This window comes from Schistocerca cancellata, chromosome 7, assembly GCF_023864275.1.
Source record: "Schistocerca cancellata isolate TAMUIC-IGC-003103 chromosome 7, iqSchCanc2.1, whole genome shotgun sequence".
Taxonomy (NCBI): Eukaryota; Metazoa; Arthropoda; class Insecta; order Orthoptera; family Acrididae; genus Schistocerca; species Schistocerca cancellata.
The window spans coordinates 294,598,284-294,625,883 of NC_064632.1; the positions used below are offsets into that span (position 1 = coordinate 294,598,284).

Here is a 27,600-nt window from a genome sequence, read left to right on the forward strand (position 1 = left end):
TCCATCTGTCAATGCTTTCCTTATTTATTCTTCATGTACGAGAACTATGGTAAGAGAATATTGCACAAAGATATGGAGTGAATGAAAATACGTAATTTATATCTAAAACAAAAGTGATGAGACTTACCAAACAAAAGCGCTGGCAGGTCGATAGACATACAAACAAACACAAACATACACACAAAATTCAAGCTTTCGCAACAAACGGTTGCTTCATCAGGAAAGAGGGAAAGACGAAAGGATGTGGGTTTTAAGGGAGAGGGTAAGGAGTCATTCCAATCCCGGGAGCGGAAAGACTTACCTTAGGGGGAAAAAAGGACAGGTATACACTCTCTCTCGCTCGCCGTGCGCGCGCGCGCACACACACACACACACACACACACACACACACACACACACACACACACACATATCCATCCGCACATACACAGACACAAGCAGACATTTGTAAAGGCAAAGAGTTTTTGCCTTTACAAATGTCCGCACGCGCACGAGTGTATACCTGTCCTTTTTTCCCCCTAAGGTAAGTCTTTCCGCTCCCGGGATTGGAATGACTCCTTACCCTCTCCCTTAAAACCCACATCCTTTCATCTTTCCCTCTCCTTCTCTCATTCCTGATGAAGCAACGGTTTGTTGCGAAAGCTTGAATTTTGTGTGTATGTTTGTGTGTCTATCGACCTGCCAGTGCTTTTGTTTGGTAAGTCTCATCATCTTTGTTTTTAGATATATTTTTCCTACGTGGAATGTTTCCCCTCTATTATATATACAGGGCTATTACAAATGATTGAAGCGATTTCATAAATTCACTGTAGCTCCATTCATTGACATGGTCACTACACACTACAGATACGTAGAAAAACTCATGAAGTTTTGTTCGGCTGAAGCCACACTTCAGGTTTCTGCCGCCAGAGCGCTCGAGAGCGCTGTGAGACAAAATCGCGACAGGAGCCGAGAAAGCGTATGTTGTGCTTGAAATGCACTCACATCAGTCATAACAGTCCAACGACACTTCAGGATGAAGTTAAAAAAAAAAATCCGCCAACTGCTATCTCCATTTGGCGATGGTATGCGCAGTTTAAAGCTTCTGGATGCCTCTGTAAGGGGAAATCAACGGGTCAGCCTGCAGTGAGCGAAGAAACGGTTGAACGCATGCAGGCAAGTTTCACGCGTGGCTCATGTCACACCTGGAGACCGACAGCGCCGACTTCATCTTTCAACAGGATGGTGCTCCACCGCGCTTCCATCATGATGTTCGGCATTTCTTAAACAGGAGATTGGAAAACCGATGGATCGGTCGTGGTGGAGATCTTGATCAGCAATTCATGTCATGGCCTCCACGCTCTCCCGACTTAACCCCATGCGATTTCTTTCTGTGGGGTTATGTGAAAGATTCAGTGTTTAAACCACCTCTACCAAGAAACGTGCCAGAACTGCGAGCTCGCATCAACGATGCTTTTGAACTCATTGATGGGGTCATGCTGAGCCGAGTGTGGGAGGAACTTTATTCTCCGCTTGATGTCTGCTGAGCCACTACAGGGGCACATATCGAACATTTGTGAATGCCTAAAAAAACTTTTTTAGTTTTTGTATGTGTGTGCAAAGCATTGTGAAAATATCTCATTGTAATAACCCTGTGTGTGTGTGTGTGTGTGTGTGTGTGTGTGTGTGTGTGTGTGTGTGTGTGTGTGTGTGTCCTACACCCGTACTCTCTGCTGGAAATATCACTTTGCCACGAAGAAAAATGATCCTAATATCCTAATCCTACTCCTAATGATCCAACTCCCCAAGACACTATCCAAATTGAACCCTGCCTGGAACAGTTCCGTCCTCCGTCACAGCGGGACCCACCTCCTCTTCCTCAAAATCACCCTCTCCTAACCTTCCAGGAATTTCTGACTTCCAGCCTTGCCTCTCAGGCCTTCTTAAAAAACCTTAATCCTACTCCCAACATCACCACTGCTGAAGCCCAGGCTATCCGTGATCTGAAGGCTGACCGATCCATCGTCATTCTTCCGGCGGACAAGGGTTCCACGACTGTGGTACTTGATCGTCGGGAGTATGTGGCTGAGGGACTGCGTCAGCTTTCAGACAACACTACTTACAAAGTTTGTCAAGGTAATCCCATTCCTGATGTCCAGGCAGAGCTTCAAGGAATCCTCAGAACCTTAGGCCCCCTACAAAACCTTTCACCTGACTCCATCAACCTCCTGACTCCACCAACACCCCGCACCCCTACCTTCTACCTTCTTCCTAAAATTCACAAACCCAATCATCCCGGCCGTCCCATTGTAGTTGGTTACCAAGCCCCCACAGAACGCATCTCTGCCTACGTAGATCAACATCTTCAACCCATCACATGCAGTCTCCCATCCTTCATCAAAGACACCAACCACTTTCTCGAACGCCTGGAATCCCTACCCAGTTTGTTACCCCCGGAAACCATCCTTGTAACCATTGATGCCACTTCCTTATACACAAATATTCCGCATGTTCAGGGCCTCGCTGCGATGGAGCACATCCTGTCACGCCGATCACCTGCCACACTACCTAAAACCTCTTTCCTCATTACCTTAGCCAGCTTCATCCTGACCCACAACTTCTTCACTTTCGAAGGCCAGACATACCAACAATTAAAGGGAACAGCCATGGGTACCAGGATGGCCCCCTCGTACGCCAACCTATTCATGGGTCGCTTAGAGGAAGCCTTCTTGGTTACCCAGGCCTGGCAACCAAAAGTTTGGTACAGATTTATTGATGACATTTTCATGATCTGGACTCACAGTGAAGAACAACTCCAGAATTTCCTCTCCAACCTCAAGTCCTTTGGTTCCATCAGATTCACCTGGTCCTACTCTAAATCCCATGCCACTGTCCTTGACGTTGACCTCCACCTGTCCAATGGCCAGCTTCACACGTCCGTCCACATCAAACCCACCAACAAGCAACAGTACCTCCATTATGACAGCTGCCATCCATTCCACATCAAACGGTCCCTTCCCTACAGCCTAGGTCTTCGTGGCAAACGAATCTGCTCCAGTCCGGAATCCTTGAACCATTACACCAACAACCTGAAAACAGCTTTTGCATCCTGTAACTACCCTCTCGACCTGGTACAGAAGCATATAACCAGAGCCACTTCCTCATCTCCACAAACCTGGAACCTTCCACAGAAGAACCCCAAAAGTGCCCCACTTGTGACAGGATACTTTCCGGGACTGGATCAGATTCTGAATGTGGCTCTCCAGCAGGGATACGACTTCCTCAAATCCTGCCCTGAAATGAGATTCATCCTTCATGAAATCCTCCCCACTCCACCTATAGTGTCTTTCCGCCCTCCACCTAACCTTCGTAACCTCTCAGTTCATCTCTATGAAATCCCCAAACCACCTTCCCTACCCTCTGGCTCCTACCCTTGTAACCTCCCCCGGTGTAAAACCTGTCCCGTGCACCCTCCCACCACCACCTACTCCAGTCCTGTAACCCGGAAGGTGTACACGATCAAAGGCAGAGCCATGTGTGAAAGCACCCACGTGATTTACCAACTGACCTGCCTACACTGTGAAGCCTTCTATGTGGGAATGACCAGCAACAAACTGTCCATTCCCATGAATGGGCACAGGCAGACAGTGTTTGTTGGTGATGAGGATAACCCTGTGGCTAAACATGCCTTGGTGCACGGCCAGCACATCTTGGCACAGTGTTACACCGTCCGCGTTATCTGGATACTTCCCACTAACACCAACCTGTCAGAGCTCCGGAGATAGGAACTTGCCTTTCAGCATATCCTCTCTTCTCGCTATCCGCCAGGCCTCAATCTCCGCTAATTTCAATTTGCCGCCGCTCATACCTCACCTGTCTTTCAACATCATCTTTGCCTCTGTACTTCTGCCTCGACTGACATCTCTGCCCAAACTCTTTGCGTCTGTATATGTCTGCTTGTGTCTGTATATGTGTGGATGGATATGTATGTATGTGTGTGTGTGCGAGTGTATACCTGTCCTTATTTCCCCCTAAGGTAAGTCTTTCCGCTCCCGGGATTGGAATGACTCCTTACCCTCTCCCTTAAAACCCACATCCTTTCGTCTTTCCCTCTCCTTCCCTCTTTTCTGACGAGGCAAATATATATAAACAAAGATGATGAGACGTTCCAAACAAAAGCACTGGCAGGTCGATAGACACACAAAATTCAAGCTCTCGCAGCAAACCGTTGCTTCATCAGGAAAGAGGGAAGGAGAGGGAAAGACGAAAGGATGTGGGTTTTAAGGGAGAGGGTAAGGAGTCATTCCAATCCCGGGAGCGGAAAGGCTTACCTTAGGGGGAAAAAAGGACAGGTATACACGCACACATATCCATCCGCACATAGACAGACACAAGCAGACGTGGAATGTTTCCCTCTATTATATTCAAAATATGTAATTTGTTACACGCACGTCATTTACATTCCATTAATTTACCGTATATACCGAATTATATGAAGAGTTTTTTTTCCAAATTTATCATTTGAAAAATATGGATTGATCTTATATTCACAGATTAAACTATTGCTAATGAAGTCAAAATTTTTACATTGTTTTATAGATTAATATGGGAATCATCTTACATGTACAGATGAAGCTTTCACTGTTGAGGTTTTGTACAAATTTATTTTGAACAGGGTGTATCAGTCAATACTGGCGTTCAAATAGGCTCGAGATTTTCCAATATGCCAAAACACTTGATACAATGTCAGCTGTGTTAGAATGTGATATTTGATTCTCTGTGCTAGTATGAGTGAGAAACTATGAAATAACCACAACAACAATATTATGCTCTGCTTTAAAATTAACAATTTTGTGAAACTCAAGAGGAAATAACATTAAATTCTGTCGCCTTTCAAACTTTTGTCATATTTGAACAGGTTTGCAATAAATGTTCTCATATATATGGATATGTATGGATATGTTTATGCTGATTTTTAACCCTCAAGCTGGCGCGCCATTTTTCATGACACAAGCTGGTGTGTGGTACATTTTGTGCATATGTATGGAATAGCTCTCTTTGTGTTACCAATGTACATAAGGTCATAATCAAAATCTAATCATAATTTAACTAGACAATGATAAAATAAACTTACATTATGTGAGCTAAATAATGGTGTAATTAAACAATAATCATGTCATTATGTTGCTGCACGCAAGTGTTACCCCACAGTAATGACCAACTCAAGGCATTAAACAGCACAGTTGCATCAAACCTTTGCCAGCTGCTTATTTGAATATCAGTTATCTTCTAGATAACTGCCCCATTGTGGGATTATATTGGGCCATTAGCTTGGAATCTCGGTTGTTTCCTTGAACGGATGGTGAATTTTTTCTCACCAATCTCGCTGTTTATTTTAAATTACTGTTGCTCATCGAAGAATCTCTCTAACTTACGAAGAAAAGCGTACCTATAGCAACAAATTCAGCTATTAGTAAGTGAAAAAATGATGAAATTGCACACGCAAAAAAATTATTTTGTTATGTTTTCGAACTTCCATTGCAATCGGGGGGGAGGGGGGGGGGGGGGGAATCCTGAATCCTTCATGGTGATGCTGACAAAGTTTTATGAATTTATTTGTAAAAATGTAGACACTGGAAATTAAAATGTCCTGACATGCCTCTCCTGCTCCAAGTCGGCCCGTTTGACGTCCTACCCCCCTTAAGTAGACAGTGTGTTGTCCATCATAATGCTCATATCAGCAGCAAACATTTTGAAGTTGCTTGCTTTATTATGAGACAAAGATACATCATTGATGTATATGAAATGTGATAAGGTACCAAAGACAGTTGTGGGACTCAATAATGTACCATTCCACAGCAGATTACCTTCCTGCCTGTTCTTTGTCGGAATCTAGAACAGCGTTTTGCTACATGCTCCATAGATAAGGTTTTAGCCACTTACACCTTGTCCTCTTTTGCATGGTGACTTCCTTTCTCAAGAAGAATCCTGTGAGCAGCACATTCAGATGCTTTAGACAGCTCAAGGAGTATACCAGGTGGCAAAACATATTGTCCACGCATTCAAAACATCATTTATGAAAGAATTCTGTCATAGAATTAAATTTTCATAATTCAGATTTACTTTTACTAATGATGTGTTTCATAGAACAGTTTTTTTACCAGTACTTGCTCATGATTAAATTACTGTAAGATTTAGATTTGATTTTACAAGTAGCTGTTCTTACTGAGAAGATATTCCAGCACTTTTAAATTGTTGACAGGACTCAGCAGCATGTGATCGTGCAACGAAGTACTTCTGGTTTTTGGGTGTGTTCTTGGCTAAAGTGCTACAGGACAATCGACTTGTTGACCTGCCACTGTCGCAGCCTTTCCTGAAGTTGATGTGTGGAGGCGATCTGGTAAGCGGCATTGGGCCTAGTTCCAATATACGACCCTCAGATGACGATCCAATGACATCATCTCTACTTTCTGAAGAGAGTGAAAAGGAGTTGGAACTGGATCCTCCAAAACCAATGTTCATCACAGAAAGTAGACCGTGGTAAGCCTACAGCAACATTACATTTTGGTATGGCCTGTTAATGTCTTGGAAGTCGTGTGATTCTTGTAAAACTTAGCCTTTTTGTTACAAAGTAAGTCTAACTGGTAGCATTAAGTGCACACTACTTATATAAAATATGGCTGGCATGAGAATTTTGGAACTGATATACCAACTGGTTAGTGACTTTTAGGTGGGTCTTCTTACTTAACAAAGTCGCTGGTTTGTATTTATGTGTGTCTTATCATCTCACTATTAAAGTGTTGTTAGGAAGTGGTAAAATAGTAACCTTTACCCATCCTAGGATTTTGTAAAATTTCCCGACAAATTAGAATACTGTTTCGCTTAGCCTATCCTATGTAAACTTTTTGTCGTGGGGGATACATAAGACAGAAAAATAATAATCTATTAACCAGTTTAGCTGTTTTTGTCACACCTGTTCTGTGACTATTGATTGATTTTTTACAAAATAGATGCAGCATTGAGTACTAAGGTGTCCATCCATTTAGGATGAAAAAAGCTGTGTTATAAATTTTCACTGTTTGAATTAGGGCTATTGGCATGATACTAGTTGCAAGTCATGAAGCAAAATAGCTGATGAGCAAATACTATGGATCATATTTCTGAATCACTAATTTTTCCTTTAAGCTGTTTCCAGTAATCAGTCAGTACATATGTATCTAATGCCCTCAAGTTTAAATATAAAAAGTTGATCTGAAACATAATCAATTATGTCATATGCTAAGGCAACTGCTCATCATATATAGGAAATGTTTCAGTGGCTAGACACACAAACATGAAGTGTAGAGAAATAATTGATTTAATAGGAGTTTTTTAATTATAACTAATACATAGTGTGTTAATTCATTCCTTTTAAATTAACCTTATGTTAATCCATGGTCACATGTAATATCTGCATTCTGAGATACTCAAATATTTTTAATTTGTTCTAGTTCCATGGAAGTCTCATGTTTTAAGTCTGAACTTCTGATTTGCATTTTCGTAATATTTTACTTTACTTTTGCTACAGGTTCCACAACATACTGGGCCCTGAGGATTTAGCAGTTGTCGATCCCGAACGTGGAAAGTTTCTGTCGCAACTAAGTGAATTATCGATACGTAAAGCACGGATAATGCAAGATAATACATTGTCTCCAGAGGCACGTGCCCACCAAATAGCGAACCTTGCACTGTGTGGAGGAGTACGACTAGAAGACCTTGCTCTTACATTTCAGTATCTTCCAGGTTCCCGTGACTTTGGTTTTACTGCCATAGATCTCGTACGTGATGGTGCCGATGTAGAGGTGAGTGGATCAAGTCTTAATGCTACCAGCTTGTAAAAATCCTAAAATTTGTTGCTTTACTCCTGTTAGTTCAGTAACAGACAGCAAAAAATAAAGTTGGGCAGTTTCCCTTGATTTGCACATAGATTTGCTGGCATTAGAAAGTTAGAAAAGCAAATAGTAGTAACTGCGTCAGGTGTCTCAGTTAACACCCTGGACTCGCATTCGGGAGGACAACGGTTCAAATCTCTATCTGGTCATCCAGATCTGAGTGTCCCGTGCTTTCCCTAAATTGCTCCAGACAAATGCTGGATTTTGAAGGAGCTTGGCTGATTTTGTTTCCCATCCCTCCCTAATCTGAGCTTGTGCTCGGTCTCTTATGACTTCATTGTCAACAGGACAGTAAACTCTAAGCTTGCTTCCCTCAAATACTTCGAATAACTGAGCAAAGATTGATAATGTTTCTTGACCTTCAGGAAACATTTGATACAATTCCACAATATCACCTGGTAAACAGAACGTGCATGCAGAAATCAGACAAGATATGTGACTATACTGAAGACATCTTACAAAGAAACACAGTACTTTGCAGATGACAAAGTTGTGTACAGGGAAGTGACACCATTAGAAATAGTTATGATATGCAAGGAGACTTGTATACAATCAGCACCTGGTGCAAAGATTGGCAGCAGCTGACTTTCAACATAAATAAATGTAATTTAACGTAAATAAGGCTCGATGCCAATAAAGTGTGGTCGACAATTGATCTCTGAAATAAATCACTGCTGAGTAAGTATTCAGGCATACCTGGCTGGAGTAATTTAAAATTGAACAACCACGTAGATCTAAATGTATGGAAGGCCTTATGTTTATTGGGAGATGGTAAGGAAGTATAACTCGGCCATGAAGGTGGTCACATATAGAGTTATCATTTGAGCAATTCTGGTTTATTTTGTGATGTGGAAATCGTGCCTGTTTCAGTTAACAGAGATGGTAGAGAAGGTTCAAACAAAAGCTTTGTCTAGAGTTTGTGTAGAGTAAGAGTGACAAAAATGTCCATCAAATTGTAGTTGGAGATTTCAAATGTTTGTGCTCATAACACATTATTGTATACGCATGGGCGACATCAACAAAATACAAATTACAGCATTAGGTGTGTGCACAGAGAAGTTTTTTTACAATATTCTACAATTAAATAATTCAAATAGTAAGACGGTAATTCTTTCCATAATGAACAGTAGGTTTTATGTGCAATTTTGGGCTGTACTTATTTCTAGGATGATATTGTTGCTTGCATTATTATTATTATTTCTTTCTATTCTCAGACATTATGTCTGGTCAAAAATGGACAGTGATGCGGACCTTGATCAAGCGTGACTTCCTTTTAACTGTACGGTATATGTTATATTGCATTTAGGAACTTTCGGGTCATTGAACATGTATCAATAATTACAGATTTTTGTAGTTGTATATATATGTTTGGATGTAGCTGTATTGCATTGATGTACTGGTGGATATTGTGAGGTATGACTCCTGTAGTTGATAGTATAATTGGTATAATGTCGACTTTATCCTGATGCCACATGTCCTTGACTTCCTCAGCCAGTTGGAAGTATTTTTCAATTTTTTCTCCTGTTTTCTTCTGTATATTTGTTGTGTTGGGTATGGATATTTCAATTAGTTGTGTTAATTTCTTCTTTTTATTGGTGAGTATGATGTCAGGTTTGTTATGTAGTGTTGTTTTATCTGTTATAATCGTTCTGTTCCAGTATAATTTGTATTCATCATTCTCCAGTACATTTTGTGGTGTGTACTTGTATGTGGGAACGTGTTGTTTTATTAGTTTATGTTTTATGGCAAGTTGTTGATGTATTATTTTTGCTACATTGTCATGTCTTCTGGGGTATTCTGTATTTGCTAGTATTGTACATCCGCTTGCGATGTGATCTACTGTTTCTATTTGTTGTTTGCAAAGTCTGCATTTATCTGTTGTGGTATTGGGATCTTCAATAATATGCTTGCTGTAATATCTGGTGTTTATTGTTTGCTCCTGTATTGCAATCATGAATACTTCCATCTCACTGTATATATTGCCTTTTCTTAGCCATGTGTTGGATGCGTCTTGATCTATGTGTGGCTGTGTTAAATGATACGGGTGCTTGCCATGTAGTGTTTTCTTTTTCCAATTTACTTTCTTTGTATCTGTTGATGATATGTGATCTAAAGGGTTGTAGAAGTGGTTATGAAATTGCAATGGTGTAGCCGATGTATTTATATGAGTGATTGCTTTGTGTATTTTGCTAGTTTCTGCTCGTTCTAGAAAGAATTTTCTTAAATTGTCTACCTGTCCATAATGTAGGTTTTTTATATCTATAAATCCCCTTCCACCTTCCTTTCTGCTTAATGTGAATCTTTCTGTTGCTGAATGTATGTGATGTATTCTATATTTGTGGCATTGTGATCGTGTAAGTGTATTGAGTGCTTCTAGGTCTGTGTCACTCCATTTCACTACTCCAAATGAGTATGTCAATACTGGTATAGCATAAGTATTTATAGCTTTTGTCTCGTTTCTTGCTGTCAATTCTGTTTTGAGTATTTTTGTTAGTCTTTGTCTATTATTATTATTATTATTATTCAAACAATGGAAACTCCAGGTTGAAATATTAACAATGTAATAAAAAGATAGACTACTACTTATCATAAAGATGACACGTGCAGTTGCAGACAGGAACAACTAAAAAGCATTTTTTACACACTAGCTTTTGGTCGCAGTCTTAAACAGAAAAAGGAATGCGTACACACACACACATTCATTCACACATACAAGCACACCTCAGGCACACATGACCACCATTTCTGGCAGCTCAGACCAGAATGCAATCTGGTCTGAGCTGCTGAAGATGGCGGTCATGTGAGCAAGAGGTGTGCTCACTTGTGTGAATGAATTTGCACACATTTCTTTCTGAGCTAAAGGCTGTAGCCAAAAGCTAATATGTAAATGTCTTTTAGTTCTGTCCATCTGCAACTTGACGTGTCATCTTTCTGGTAAATAGCAATTTATCTTTTCCTTACATTGTTTATATTATAATTCATGTTAGATTCAAGTTGTGTTCCTTTTATGAAAAAGCCACTGTGTATGTCACTAATAACTATTTCCTGTCAATATCTTAAGATCATTTGCTTGCAAATGATGAAAAACAGCAAGTGTGGCATGTGGATGTTTTCCTGTTGAAGTATCAGTTATGCTAACTGTATGCCTTGTACCATGGCTCTGAATTTGCATGTCGTGCTTTTGTGACCTTAGTGTTTTCTTTCATTAGCATAATGGTTTGTAGCATATACGTGGCATAATTCATGAAGTTATCAAAATTAATAAAGACGTTTTTTCTGCTTTCGCTAAAATCCTCGACTCTTTTGCAGCGTGAAAACCCTTTTAATAATATTTCACGTGGTCATTCACACAGTGCTATTCTGTAAGACAAATGAGGATATACTGATCCAAAATTAGACACTCCTTAGAGTTTGACAATTAAGGTATGGTGCTAGCCTTGTTAATAGGTTTAGCCTGGAGGTTATTTTTTGCAGACATGGTTGTTGTTTCCATGAAAGTCCGTCATTTATGTATAAATCCAAAAAAGTTACTTCCTGAACACATTTTTGGGAGAATGTCTTTATTCACAATATTTTGTCTATTTGGACCATTCAGTTTAAAGTGTATTATATTTATTTTTTCTGTGTTAACTTTGAAGTCCTCTGTTTCAAAGTGAGCTCTCGTCTTTTCAGTGAAATCTTTAATCTCTTCAATAAGGCAGGGCTCACTATGTCTCCAGCAGCCACTGTGTGTGTCATTGGAATACATAATGATCAGATGCCTGCTATCTAGAGATCTCGAAAAATCATTTACATAATATCAATATGAAGGAGCCCTTGTGGGACATCAAAACATATAGTTCTTATTCTTGACTATGTTCTCTCCGGTACTTCTCCACTGTCATATAATATTGTCTCTCATCACAGTTCTTGATAAGAGAGCACCAGTGATGACAACATCATTGGAGAGGTCTAGGAATACTCCTCCTGATTGGGTTGATCTGTTTACTTCGTCAAGTTTATAAAGGATAAATTGTACTACTGCTGACCTCTTCTGAAACCATACTGGAAATCACCTTATGTGTCAGCACTGTTGTAATGTTTAAAAATGCTTTTAATATTATTTTCTCAAACAGTTTGCTGCATGTTGAAATAGCAAATTAAGTCTGTAGTTCTGAACATGCTTTATTTCACCTTTTGTGTGCAAGGTTTCACGAGAGCCAGTTTTTTACTTGTTAGGGAATGCACTGTCTTTGAGAACACATTTTATCTAATAAAATGTGTTAAACTAATGGTTCATCTTTACATTTTTTAACAGAAATGGAAAAATTGCATCAAATCCTGCTGCATCCCCCACCGCTCCCTTCCTCTCTCCTGAGGCTATCAATAAGATGTCAAATGGCACCAATGCTTACTGCAGGGAACATAACGTTCAACAGTATCTCTGAAGTAAACATCAGAAATATTTTTCTAATTACAAGAGGATTGGAAATATTTTTTGACAGTTAATAGTACATCATTTGGTTTCTGGTGCATTGATTTTGATTTTGACTGGTATACGCACAACTACATGTGACACAAGCCATTGTTTGACTGGAGACATATGATCCCATAAAATGTGATCACTTTATGAAATTCTTTCTTAAAGTTATTTGTAATTCTGGTGTTCATAATATGATACTTTTGCTTATTTTTATATGATTGTCATTTATATGAAAATGATATGTACTTAAATTTATTTTTCAAAATACTTGACACCAATTTGTAGATTTCTTTTCCACCACCCCAATTTTTTTATACCTTAGTTATAAGGGATTTGGTTGTGGTATGCACCACTTCTGTACCACTTTGTCTCTCCAGGTGCTACAAACAAATGCCATTCAAAGAAAACAGGAAGTGCCAATGTGAGAAGTTAGCACAATTTGAGAATGATTTTTCCCCCCTCCATGTAATAAGCCAATAACACGACCTTCCAAGTTGTTATGATGTTAAGATAACATGTAGGAAATAGAAGTGTTATCTAAGAGTAGTAGGAAGGAAGTTTTCTTGTTAATAATATAAGGTGACTTTAGCTGATTTCCATGTATATTTGTGGTGTTTGAGCAGGATTAACAGGAAAAGTGTCCTTCAGATCAGTCACCCTTCAAGTCAGTCTGTTTGAATTGATAAGTAATCATCATTTTCCTGTGGTTAACTTTGCAGGTTACTCTAGACAATGTAGAGGAATATGCTGAACTGACCACAAATTTTTGCTTGGAGCGTGGTATTGCACGGCAGTTAGAAGCTTTTCGTGCTGGATTTAACAGAGTGTTCCCTATGGATAAATTGAGGGCATTTAGCCCAGATGAAGTACGTGTCATGTTGTGTGGTGACCAGAATCCACAATGGTCCAGAGAAGATCTCTTAACTTACACTGAGCCCAAACTTGGATATACTCGTGACAGGTATGTGCTATTACACTAATGGAAGTTCCTGGATGGAGCAATATGTAAAATAAAGGAATAGCAATCACTCACCTATAGCAGATTGATGTGTGGAGTATGGTAACACAACAGAAAACAGCATTCACACTAGCTTTCAAGCACTAGCTCATTTTCCAGCAAAGTACACACATTCACACACACTGCCACACAGACCGTGATGAGTAGTTGTCTTTCCTTTATTTTACTTATTATATTAATGCATATTTTCAAGAATACTCTAAAGAATTGAAACTTTTATGTCTCAGTTCTGTTTGTAAGACTGGGACTTGATCCCAGGTTCATGCTTTTCACTATCACTGCTCTTATAGGCTGACAATGGAACTGTCTGATTCATCATTTCGAAACCTTCACTGTAATTTTTTTGTGCAAAAGGAATACACCAAAGAAACAGTGTTAAAATTTTAGGTGCTAAGACACACAGCAGGTGTTTTAAAGGAATGTTTGAACTTGCCGAATGCATAGCTTGCCAGATGGCTGGAGACATGTACCCCCCCTGCCATAGTTGTAGCAGACAGTGCATGTGAATCATGGAGGTTACATGTCCTCGGTTGATGGCACATCGGTAAACAGGTAGAAGGCACAATGTGATCATAATTTGTAGTGTGAATTTCAGTTTCTATTGATGGTTTCTCTGAAATAATTGTACACAGTTGCTATTCGCTCAGATTTGCCTCTTTAATATCCATATTAATTAGCAGCAGCGTTTGCGGTATTGCTAACACTGGAGATAAAAATGAAGTAATTTTCTTTGTGGTTTCTTGTTATATGGTTGCTAATATCACCTGTCTTTGTGGAAGTTCTAGAGGTTCACAGTAATGTGGAATACAGTGAATGTTTTCAATCTTGCAAAGATTAAATATGAATAATGTACCGGTATGCGATGAAAATCACCTACTTCTCCTACAGGCCTTATATGTGTCCTGTTTATCATCATTGAACATTGATTCCAGTGATGTCCACATTCTGTTAGAAATTGTTGGAAACATCAGAAGAAACAGGAAATAACTTGGATAAGTCCATGAATTGTGGTTCGAATGAAGATTGTTATGCTAATTAAAGTCTAGAACAAAAACAGAGTACCTTTCAAGCAAAAAAAAAAAAAAAGAAAAGAAAAAAACCCACGCAGAGTAATAGCTTTCAGTGAGAAAGAAAAAGCTATAAATTTTTTGGTTAAACGGAGGAGGGAGAAAATGCTTAAACTTAAGCAGTGTGCAGAGCTGCTTTCATGTCATAAAATATGAACATGAAATGTACAAATGGAAGAAAGATTTACATGGGGGTACAAAATATGAGCCAAAATGGAACTGGCAAAAGTGTGAAAGGAGAACTATTTGAAGGATTTAGAACTGCTCGTGAGAGCCAGTGCACCATTACTGAAGGAGATCTAGAAGATGGGGTGCTCTGGATTGTAAGTGAGATGACCATGATTTCCAGGCTTCTTCAGTGTGGCTAAACAGAGTCAAGAAATTGTATGGAAAAGGTAGTCACAAAATTACAAAGTTTGCCTCAAGAAAAGTGTAGAATTGATATCATTAATAGGTAATACTGTAGAGAAATTCATAGCCAATCTAAAGCAGAGCTTATTTTTGTCCCCTAAAAGCTACATATAAACACAGTCAGGCAGATTTAGTGCAAACCACACTTTATCATTTGAAGCAAAAAATTACCAATGTCACTTGTGCCCTCTAAGATTGCTATGAGACATTTATATACAAAAGTACCAGTGGTAAAGTGTCAATAGATTGCTGTTTCTGCAACTTTGTCTCTCTCTTCAGGAACATCGAGGCAATTTAGGACCAAAAATTAAGACAAAGGACTGTTTACTTGCAACAGTCTTGTAATCAGTCTAACAAAGTGGAAAAATGGGAGAGAATAATTTTCCATTTTACATTCCAAACATCTTACCACTTGCAGAGAATAATTCATTGCTCTTGTTGGACTATTGGCCTGAACATAATGTTACCTCTGTCTTTAGGAGGATGAAAAAATATAATTTTGATTCCACCTGGAGCTAATAGTGTGATTCAGCCTCTCAATAAAAAATTTTTTCAACAGAAAATTGTTATACAAGATAATTTTCCACAGCTTTTTGTCATCAGCAGAACCGCATTGTTAAAATGAAGCCATTTCTGCATTGTCATTTTGCATAACCACACTCTACAAATTTGATAAAGTATGCCTGGTACACAGCCAATATGCATAACAATGGGCATGACCGTTTCTTACTCCATTGCAATCCTGTCTAAATAAAGTACTAGTAATTACTGTGAAGTGCCTCAATGCAGTAATTTTTGCTACAGGAATTTGTTATAAATATTTAATATCAAAAAATTATAATCCCAATCAGTGGAAGTCATCCATGATGTAACATCGTACACTGCCTTGAATTTCTTTCCTCTGCTAATCACTTGCGTAACAGTTACATCTGCAGTCGTTTAGCTGTTGATATGAACTGCAAGTTATTAAACTTCATTATGGCAGACATTTTTGATATGGTTTAGTGCATTTCTTTTGGTGTATTCTTCCTGCATGAAAAATTTCAGGGTAGTTTTCAGCTTGTCGGATTGGACTATTCCCTTGTGAGATTGATTACCTGCCTTCACACTTTCGATTTGTTGAACATACAGTGCAAAAGAAGCTGCAGTTTTTTCTCCTGAGGCTGTAGAGGTGTTGATAACAATTGCAGTGAACATAAAGAAATAAAATTATACTATTTAAAAAATTTTCATGATTTGTTGCCACTATCCCACAAAGTGGTTGACAGCAAAGCACAGTTGATCATGGAAGGGGCCGATGTAGATTGACCAGTGTGCAAGCGTGCATAATGACTGTAGCAGCAACAGCTGTGAGGTTTCTTACTGGACTACCTCCTCATGCCACCTGGTAATGGGCAGTATTGAGTTCGCTTTAAAGATTGTTATATCCTTGTGGCTTAACAAAAGCACTCCTATGTATAAAATGATACCGTGTTCCTATTATTTGTGCATCTCAACAAAAGCAACATAAAGAGCACTGTTTTACAATAATCAGAATGAATTGCATTCAGTCATCATATTCCATACATAAGGGGTGTTAAAATTGATCTGAATCATTCACGTAATACAATAAGAAACAACATAAAATTATATAAACTGCTTTTGAGTAGTTACCAATAACCGTGATGTGTATGCAATGTGTCATACTTGTGCGAAGGGCTGTTCCTTAAAAATGAGATGAGATTTATTGTGCGACTGCAGTACACTCCATTCAGTCAATAATACAAAATACAAACACAAAAATAAAGATGAATTAAGATAAAGGACTGTCGTTATCTGAGCTCTGGTCTGTGGACGAGCCACTGGAGTTGCCCAAGGATGTAGTTATGTTTTCTATATTTCTCTCGAAACGCACATCACGTTTCCACATTTCTTTAACAACCATTTCTGTGTGGTGTACAGCATTTCTCCTATTCTATGGTGTTATTTGTGCCACTGCTTCCTCTAACAGTTTTTGAATTTCTGCCACAGTGAGGCTTCTGTTATTTGTTGTCACGTAATTTTTAATTTGTGCCCAAATAATTTCAATGATGTTAAAGTGGCATTAGTATGGAGGAAGCCTAAGAATCCTGTGGCCAAGTTCTTTAGTTACCTCGGCCACAAAATACTTTTGAAACTGTGGCTTATTATTCTTTGCACTACTTCCTTGAGCTCTGCCTTACATAAATCATCCTGAATTTACACATTGTGGAATTTCAACCATTCAACAATGTCGGCTTTTTTCATTGCTGTCATTGGAGCTTTATCTTTAATAACTGAATGTATGGGGCATTGTCCATTACAATGACAGACAGCCGATCTAAGTTTTCCAGTAGTTGCCACTTGAACCACTTCAGAAAACTATCGTGGTTCATTTCCTCATGGTAGTTGTTTGTTTTCCTCGATTTCTAAATGAGGAGAGAGTTACATATGAAACCAGATGCAGTTCTAGCATGCAAGACAATAATTCTTGCTCCCTGTCCCACTGGAATAGCAGAACTTCCACATATGCCATCATCTGTCCAGTCTTTTATGACAGAATGACTGGCATTTATCCAGGTTTTGTTGAGCCACACACCTTCAAAAGCCTCTTTAACTGTAGTTCTTAAAAATCAACAATGCCTCTCTCCATTATAATTTTTTTTTTTTTTTTTTTTTTTTTTTAATTAGCGAAAACTGAGGCCTCTTACAACCATCAACAAAGACATTTTGCTGCCACTGAGTAACTTTGCCTCCCGAAGAGTAATGCATCTTCAAGGCATCTGCAGTCCTTTTGACTACCTTTATTGGAGGAAATAGAGTTGGACCACTGTCTCTCTCTTTCTAGAAATACTCTAGCATCAAGCGCACAAACTCACGTGTCTGTCCACACAAAACATGAGTAGATTGCTGAACTTTCCGTTTAGCAGCTACACTTTTTTGCTCACTTCCACTACAGCTTCAGACATTCTGTAGTGCAAAATAAACTCGCCTCACAGAGAAACCAATCACACAGTGAAATGAACCACAAATGAGCATCGTCTAAAACTCGTACACCACATCTGAAGAAGAGTTATCTTTCACTACAGTTATTAACATTACATAAAATAAATCTGGAGCAATTAAGGCTATCAATTGACTGGAAAAAGTGCAGGTCATTCCCATTTTAAAAATAGTCACCAGACACACGCACATAATTAGAGGCCTATGTAATTGGCTTAAATCTGATAATTTCAGGAGCAAACAAGGAAGTTGTACGGGGCTGTTACTATCTTCGATAAATGTACATTATTTAATGGATAATGCTGGAGGCCCTATAAACTATTTACAGATATGAACCTCTTCAAAATTGTCAACCTTGCCCCAAATTGTATAATAACAAAAATAAACAATTATTGACAGTGTGTGTGTATTTTCCTGCTGCCTATTGTTGTGTAGATTTTTTTGTCTATCCATTTACATTATATTGCCTCCGACTTGGTTAGTTAATATCTTCTGCATTGCATATCTTGATATTTACCACTTCCTTCGTCAGTTGCTGAAATCAGTGGACTGCTTCCTTACTTTGTACCTAATTAGAAAGCTGGGTAACTCATTTATCCAGCTTCCTTTTTTTGTTTCCCTTCTGCTCTTCACTTAAAGTTTAGAGGTATTATAAAAGCTGCTTCAATACTTAGTTATAAATAAGAAGAGTGTGTGAGTGTGTGTGTGTGTGTGTGTGTGTGTGTGTGTGTGTGTGTGTGTGTGTGTGTGTGTGTCATAGATGTTACGGGATTCATTGGAAGAATCCTAAGGAAATGTAGTCCAAAAACAAAGGAAGTAGATTACAGTACACTTGTTCACCCACTGCTTGAATACTGCTCACCTGCTCAATGGTGTGGGATCCGTACCAGATAGGGTTGATAGAAGAGACAGAGAATATCCAACGGAGAGCAATGCACTTCGTTACAGGATCGTTTAGTAATTGCAAAAGCGTTATGGAGATGATAGATAAACTCCAGTGGAAAACTCTGCAAGAGAGGCGCTCAGTAGCTTGGTACGGGCTTTTGTTGAAGTTTCAAGAGCATACCTTCACCGAGGAGTCAAGCAGTATATTGCTCCCTCCTACGTACATCTTTCAAAGAGATCATGAGGATAAAATCAGACAGATTAGAGCCCACATAGAGGCATACCGACAATCTTTCTTTCCACGAATAATACGAGACTGGAATAGAAGGGAGAACCGATAGAGGTACTCAAGGTACTCTCCGCCACACACCGCCAGGTGGCTTGTAGAGTGTGGATGTGGATGTGGATGTAGATGTAGATGTAGATCAACTCCATTGATTTCAGGCACAGCTTGTATCTCTTGTATGACTTTCGAAGCAATCCATTTTACTGCAGCATTATATTGTGTTGATACCACACCGGTGGTTCATGGTATGGGTTCCTGTAGTTATGTCCTAGTTCATGAACCACGGGCAACATATGAGTGGCCAAGTAAGTGGTCCCGACAGTTGGGATACCAGTTACTTTGGAATAAGGCTGGGCATATCGGACATATTCTGAATTGTGGTCACCTTTGTGCTCATACGGCAAAGACTACCAAATCCACCGGTTAGTCCCTCAGCCGTTAGGGGTAAAACCCAATGGGACTCGGGGCAAGTAAGGCTAGCAACCTGCTTCCCTGGTACTTTAAATATGATGCTGGCAACAATCAGAGCAAAATGCCTCGGACCTTTGGAGGTGACGGAGTCCCACCTCTAACTGACAAACCAGGGACTCCTAAGATACGACTTGGCAAACAAATGGTAATGAGATGGGGAGCTATTAATATCAATGGGGGCTACTCTGGGAAGAAGGTAGAGCTGGCAGAGGCTGCAAGTAAGATGGGGCTGGACGTTTTAGCTGTTAGTGACATTCGGGTAAGGGGTGAGAAAGAAGAGGAAGTGGGAGAATACAAGGTCTACCTCTCAGGAGTCAAAGCAGGAATAGCACAATGGGGTGAAATGGGAAAGAAATGGTACCCAGCATAGTTCCAATAAGATATGTAAACGAATGACTGATGTGGATAGATTTGACAGTGTCTAGCAAGAAAATTAGGATTGTGTCAGTATATTCGCATTGTGAAACGACAGATCAAGATAAGATGGATAGTTTTTATGAGGCACTCGGTGATGTAGTTGTTAGAGTAAAGGACAAGGACAGTGTTCTGCTCATGGGTGATTTTAACGCCAGGATTGGAAATCGAACAGAAGGGTATGAAAAGGTTATGGGTAAATTTGGAGGGGATATGGAGGCCAACAGGAACGGGAAACAACTCTTGGATTTCTGTGTCAGTATGGGCTTAGTAATCACAAACTCCTTTTTTAAACATATGAACATATGAACATTCACCGGTATACTTGGGAAGGCAGGGGAACCAGATCTGTCATTGACTATATAATAACAGATCAGGAATTCAGGAAGGCTGTGAGGGACACACGTGTATTCAGGGGATTCTTTGATTACACTGATCATTATTTAATCTGCAGTGAAATTGGGATTGTGAGGCCGAAAGTGCAGGAGGTCAGGACCATATGTAGGAGGATAAGAGTGGATAAGGAAATCAGGCACAAGTACATAACAGCGATCTCAGAAAGGTGCCAGTTAGTTGAATGTAGTCAATTACAGTCATTGGAAAAGGAATGGACAAGGTACAGGGACACAGTACTAGAAGTGGCTAAAGAATGTCTTGGAACAGTAGTGTGTAAAAGTAGGATGAAGCAAACAGCTTGGTGGAATGACACAGTCAAGGTAGCCTGTAAAAGTAAAAAGAAGCCGTATCAAAAATAGCTACATACTAGAACTCAGGTAGACAGAGAAAGTTATGTTGAAGAAAGAAACAAAGCCAAACAGATAATTACAGCATCCAAGAAGAAATCTTGGGAAAACTTTGGAAACAGGTTGGAGACTGTGGGTCAAGCTGCTAGAAAACCATTCTGGAGTGTAATTAGCAGTCTTCGAAAGGGAGGTAAGAAGAAAATGACAGGTATTTTGGACAGGTCAGGAAAACTGCTGGTGAATCCTGTGGATGCCTTGGGCAGATGGAGGGAATATTTTGAAGAGTTGCTCAATGTAGGTGAAAATGCGATCAGTAATGTTTCAGATTTTGAGGTAGAATGGGATAGGAATGATGATGGAAATAGGATCACATTTGAGGAAGTGGAGAAAATGGTCAGTAGATTGCAGTGCAGTAAAACAGTTGGGGTGGATGAAATTAAGTCAGAACTCATCAAATACAGTGGAATGTCAGGTCTTAAATGGCTACACAGGATAATTGAAATGGCCTGGGAGTCAGAACAGGTTCCATCAGACTGGACAAAAGCAGTAATCACACCAATCTTTAAACATGGAAACAGAAAAGATTGTAACAACTACAGAGGTATCTCTTTAATCAGCGTTGTGGGTAATCTCAGGTATTGTTGAAAGGAAAGTGCGAGTATTAGTTGAGGACCAATTGGATGAAAATCAGTGTGGGTTTAGGCCTCTTAGAGGTTGTCAGGACCAGATCTTTAGCTTATGGCATATAATGGAGAAGTGTTATGAGTGGAACAGGGAATTGTATCTATGCTTTATGGATCTAGAAAAGGCATATGACCGGGTTCCTAGGAGGAAGTTATTGTCTGTTCTACGAGATTATGGAATAGGAGGCAAACTTTTGCAAGCAATTAGAGGTCTTTACATGGATAGTCAGGCAGCAGTTAGAGTTGATGGTAAATTGAGTTCATGGTTCAGAGTAGTTTCAGGGGTAAGACAAGGCTGCAACCTGTCTCCACTGTTGTTCATATTATTTATGGATCATATGTTGAAAACAATAGACTGGCTGGGTGAGATTAAGATTTGTGAACACAAAATAAGCAGCCTTGCATATGCGGATGACTTAGTTGTGATGGCAGATTCAATTGAAAGTTTGCAAAGTAATATTTCAGAGCTAGATCAGAAATGTAAGGACTATGGTATGAAGATTAGCATCTCCAAAACGAAAGAAATATAAACGGATTGAGTGCCAAATAGGAGGAACAAAGTTAGAACAGGTGGACAGTTTCAGGTACTTAGGATGCATATTCTCACAGGATGGCAACATAGTGAAAGAACTGGAAGCGAGGTGTAGCAAAGCTAACGCAGTGAGCGCTCAGCTACGATCTACTCTCTTCTGCAAGAAGGAAGTCAGTACCAAGACTAAGTTATCTGTGCACCGTTCAATCTTTTGACCAACTTTGTTGTATGGGAGCGAAAGCTGGGTGGATTCAGGTTACCTTATCAACAAGGTTGAGGTTACGGATGTGAAAGTAGCTAGGATGATTGCAGGTACTAGTAGATGGGAACAATGGCAGGAGGGTGTCCACAATGAGGAAGTCAAAGAACAACTGGGAATGAACTCTATAGATGTAGCAGTCAGGGCAAACAGGCTTAGATGGTGGGGTCATGTTACATGCATGGGAGAAGCAAGGTTACCCAAGAGACTCATGGGTTCAGCAGTAGAGGGTAGGAGTAGTCAGGGCAGACCAAGGAGAGAAGGTACCTGGATTCGGTTAAGAATGATTTTGAAGTAATAGGTCTAACATCAGAAGAGGCACCAATGTTAGCACGGAATAGGGGATCATGGAGGAATTTTATAAGGGGGGCTATGCTCCAGACTGGACGCTGAAAGGCATAATCAGTCTTAGATGATGATGATGATGATGATGATAATTTACCGACATGTAAACAGTAGAAGCAACACACTGTGATCAGTTTTACATATACATTGTATAATTTTGTTTAATTATGCTCACAGCATTCACCATCAACTTACAAAGTTGCTACAAACTGCTGAAAGTCACTTTGAACATTTTTCTCAGTGTAGTAGATTAGTCATGGTGGTTGAAGAAATACTAACTACAAATATGCTTGTGCTGGGTGCACTGTATGAAATAAATTGTGAGCAGTTACAAAGCAAACATCTTTTCATTTGGTATACCGTATGATATGACAGCATTCACATGCTCATCTGGAGTGGGTTGTTATTCTTAGTAGCTGAAATAAAATTGTGAGACTGACATTGAATTTCTATGTTTTGCAACCTTTTAAACAATTACTAAAATTAAACAAATGAAAAAGATGAGCTAGATAAAGAAGGCTGTGTAGGTGTTTTATAGAAGGAAGAGGTGTTCAAAGTCAGCAGAGATCTGAGGTGCTCAAAATTAGTCAATACCAATAGTAATGCTCAAATTTCTCAAGACCTAAGCAGTAATAGATAAAACTATATTGTCCAAAGCTGCCTGTGTTAACTAGTGATGTCTTTAACATAGTTATTAGCTACACTATGTGGTGGCTTGCATAGTAGATATACAGAAGCATTTCAAGGTCGAAGAGCTGCTTGTTTTGCTGTTGTAGTTGAAAAAGTTACATTAATGGCTACCGTATTTGATATTGTCAGCGATTAATAGTGCATTTGTTGCTGTCAGTAGAAATGAGGTTTCTTGGAGTTATCTTACATGTTGCTTGCTTAACAACACATTAGTCATATCACAAGTCACTGTAGAATAGCAAATCAAAATTGGATTTGTCAATAAGAATAGTTGCAATAAGAAACAAGATGAGCCTTCTCATTTTATACTTTCTCCATCTACATAAACGCTCTACTTTTCATTTCTATAGGAGTAGTGTGAGGAGGAACATTAGTCTCTGTGTTTCACACGGTACATGGGTTAAGATATAATTTCCGTATTTGTTATTGTCTGTGTTGTCTTCAAGAATCTTGTGTTACCAGTGTGCAGAGATAAATAATTTTAATATTTTACCTTGCAGTCCTGGTTTCCTACGCTTTGTGAATGTCCTGGTGGCCATGTCAGCTGAAGAGCGTAAGGCGTTCCTGCAGTTCACAACAGGATGCTCCTCACTTCCTCCAGGTGGACTCGCAAATTTGTATCCTCGATTGACGGTCGTACGAAAGGTGGATGCAGGCGAGGGTAGCTACCCATCTGTCAACACTTGTGTGCACTATCTGAAGCTGCCAGACTACCCAACAGAGGAACTGCTTCGACAACGTTTACTAGCTGCCACACGTGAACGTGGTTTCCACTTGAACTGAATGTGCTCACCAGTGTCGTTTCTGTGTCTGCTATAAAACAGCATGCCATTGTGTATCACTTGTGCTTTTGGGGGGGGGGGGGGGGAATAAGATGTGAAATGGGGCGGAGGAGGGGGGGATAAATCACTGTCAGTGAGAATTATTGTTCCTTTAAATACACAGGCATGTGCATAGTGAGAATGAGACTTGTGTTAATTGTGTATTTTTTGTAGAATTTCCAAAGTTACTGTTTTACTTTAAGATGTCTACTTTATTTTGTATATAATTGTTTATAGTCGATATGTTCATGTACAAGGAAAGACTTAAACCAGTCAATAATATGTTTTTGTCTTGTCTTTTACTGTGGCTCTTTGTGATCCTGTTGGAGTGTTTATACAAGTGGAGAAATTGTCGGTTTCTTCAGTGACCAGTTTCAGACAGACATTACGTCTGCATTGAATAAAGAAAATAGTGGACATGTAAAATAGTGAATCAGAACTTCTAAAGAATTTCATAAAAATGTTGGAGTAGCAAGATTTAATATATGGATGAAACAGGGAACCAGTAAGCTGAAGTACAGTTTGAGCATACCTCAATTGTCGTCATCTAGTGAACAGAAAAATATGGAGAAACTTGTTTCGGGATGTGAAAAGTTCGTTATGATACCACTGATTATGATTGCAGACTTTTAAAAAATACTTTGTAGAAAAATAGCCAGTTGATTTAAAAAGCTACACTTACGCTGTTAAATTCATGTGACAATGCGTAAAGGTAAGATATCCATAATTAAACAGGCGCGTCTACACACACACACACACACACACACACACACACACACACACAAAAATCGCACTTGCGCGCGAAATATCTGTTCTGAAATGCCATAGTCTGGTGCTTCCTCCACACATTCATTGAGAAATTATATTTTTGCAACAGTACTTTGTGTAACTGAAGTGACTCCTAACATTTGGACCACATTTAAATTGACAAATCCCACACCGAGCCCAAGGGGAACAGTTTCCTTGAAATCTTTGCTTTCGCATTGATATTTATTTTATTGCTCTTGCAGTGATTGTTATACTGATTGCCTACCAGAGCTTTTCACTGTTATTTGTATATGCTATGTTTCAGTTGCCTGCTAGTCAGTGCGTATGTGAATTGAAACCTGTTTATAAGCCCCTTCTGATGCACCTACCAACTTGTATTTTGACCTTTCTACCATCATGATACACTAAACCACTCTTACTTCATCTCATCTTTCATTTCAGATATTTTTGTCTTCTCCACCTCATGTTTGTTAATAAAGTATTATTCATGAATAAAGGAGACAACTCGCCGAAAGGCAGAAGCGCTGCATTGTCGACAGGTATGCAAACAAAAGGTACAGAGCTTTGCTTTGCTTTGCTTTGCTAGATTTTGGAATGAAATTCTTTCTCAAGCTGTAGGAGAAATGTGCACGCGTGTGTGTGTTCTCCTACAGCTTGAGAAAGTAATTTCATTCCAAAAGCTAGCAAAGCAAAGCTCTGTACCTTTTTGTTTGTGTACCTGTTGACAACACAGCACGTCTGCCTTTCGGTGAGTCGTGTCCTTTATTCCTAAATAATTTGTTATTCTCAACCAGAACTTTCTGTACACATATCATGTTTGTTACTTTTTATTGTTCGTTATTTTTTGCTGGTGTTTTAAGTACTCACTCGCTTTTGAAGTGAGTTGTTAAAATGATTGTTATGTAAAATTCATATAATACTTTTCACTTTCCACAACATCCAACCTATTCTTCCCCAGAATTTAGAACACATGCCTGTCCAAAATCTTGTAAATATTTCCTGCTTCTCTCTCACTACAGGGATCTAACCGTTAGTTAATAAACCTTCTGATCTTGTTACACATGTCACTTCTCTTTGTTCATCACTCCCTTTCCTTACAGATAAATGCTCCTTCATTGTCCATAGTTATAAGTTTGGTAGTTTCTAACTGTTAAAAGTATGGCATCCTCCATCTATCTGTTGAATAAATAGTGTTGTTTTGTGTATATAGTTATTGCTGCACTCTTACTTTTCACATTTAGGTCACACAGGCAAACCAGATAATTTGTTTTGTTCCATTATCTGTGTGCTCACTTTCAGCCAGTGTCTTAATTCCATTGCATCATGTCCTGTTATCAGTTCTTCTTCCACCTCCTGTGCACTTCTGGATGCATTGGCTTAACTGATTATAATTCAGTCCACTTATTCCTTCTCTTGTTGCCACTTTCCTAAGCTATTATGTCTCATTTTTAGCGTCTAGTAACAAATCTCTATGTATTTTTAAGTCTCGGGGCCCAAGAATTTTCAGAGTACTTTTATTTTTTATTTTGATGTCCTCATTCCACCCTTTCCTATCATTATTAGATTTTGCTACATACAAGCATCAACTTTCATGACTGAATGAAGATGTTTTATTTTAGTCACATATGGTATCACTTTCTTTCAACTGTGCTTCTTTGGATGAGGCCACTTTTGTTTCTTTCACCCACTGCAAAGGTGGAATGGTTTGGTCATGGCTAGTTTTCCCAGAGATTGTGAGGGAACATTGTCTATTCCAGGAGGCTTGTTTTGATTTATTCCTCCAAATTATTGTTGTGGTATCAGTTCTACCATCTTGTCATCTACTTCAGTGGTTAGGCACTGGACTCGCATTTGGGAGGACGACGGTTCAATCCCGCGTCCGGCCATCCTGATTTAGGTTTTCCGTGATTTCCCTAAATCGCTCCCGGCAAATGCCGAGATGGTTCCTTTCAAAGGGCACGGCCGACTTCCTTCCCCGTCCTTCTCTAACCCGATGACCTTGCTGTCTGGTCTCCTTCCCCATAACCAACCAACCAATCAATCATCTACTTCCTTTTCTACGATGCTGCCTTCAGATTTGTTGTCTTTGTATAGCGCTTCTGTATCTTCCATGTGTCAGCCTTCTGTTCTTTGTTTAGTACTTGCTGGCCATTTAACCTTCTTCATATTCACACAGGTGTTTTCATTTTTTGTAGAGGTCTCTAATTTTGCTGTTGGTGGCATTTATCTTTCCCATTCATGTAGCCATTTTGCACTTTGTCAGTATCTCTTTTTAGACATCTGTATTCCCTTTTGCCTCTTTCATTTGCTTAATTTTTCTTTATTTTCTTTTTTCATCAGTTAGATTCAGTCTCACATATGTTATCTTTGGATTTCTACTGGACTTTGTCTTTCTGTTTATTTGATCCTTGGATGCCTTCATTATTTCATCTCTCAGAGCTACTCATCTGTTTTATCTCGTATTCCCTTTCCTTGTTTATTTGAATCGCTACTTCCGCAATTTCATTTTTAACTTGCAGTTCATAATTGGAAATGTTCTCAATCTCTTATCATTATGTATCTGAAACCTTCAGGTGTCTCCTGGTCTGTTTGATGTATACGACCTTCTGACACGATTTTTAACCATGTGTTAGCAGTATTAATTTACGTTCTGTGCAGAATTATATCATGCACCTTTCCCTTTAATTCATTTTTCCTATTCTGTGTTCTCATGATATTTTTCTTTCTCATCCCTTTCCTACTGTTAAATTCTAATCACCCATTTATATTAAATTTTCATCGCTTTTAACTATTTGATATTTTTTTCCCATCATATATTCTGTCAATTTCTTAAAC

General features: G+C 39.1%; 1 protein-coding gene across 6 annotated transcripts in view; it reads left to right on the forward strand.

Annotated features, from left to right (window-relative positions):
• The window catches only part of LOC126091990 (E3 ubiquitin-protein ligase HECTD1), a 349,712-nt gene extending 325,678 nt beyond the window's left edge, over positions 1-24,034 (forward strand). For all 6 annotated transcript variants that reach the window (XM_049907362.1, XM_049907358.1, XM_049907357.1 and 3 more), the window contains 4 exons: positions 6,242-6,519; positions 7,547-7,820; positions 13,092-13,333; positions 23,677-24,034. In XM_049907362.1, the coding sequence (XP_049763319.1) occupies positions 6,242-6,519; positions 7,547-7,820; positions 13,092-13,333; positions 23,677-23,959 (1,077 nt within the window). In that variant the 3' untranslated portion in view covers positions 23,960-24,034. The remainder of the gene's footprint in view (positions 1-6,241; positions 6,520-7,546; positions 7,821-13,091; positions 13,334-23,676) is intronic.
• The last annotated feature ends 3,566 nt before the right edge of the window (positions 24,035-27,600 follow it).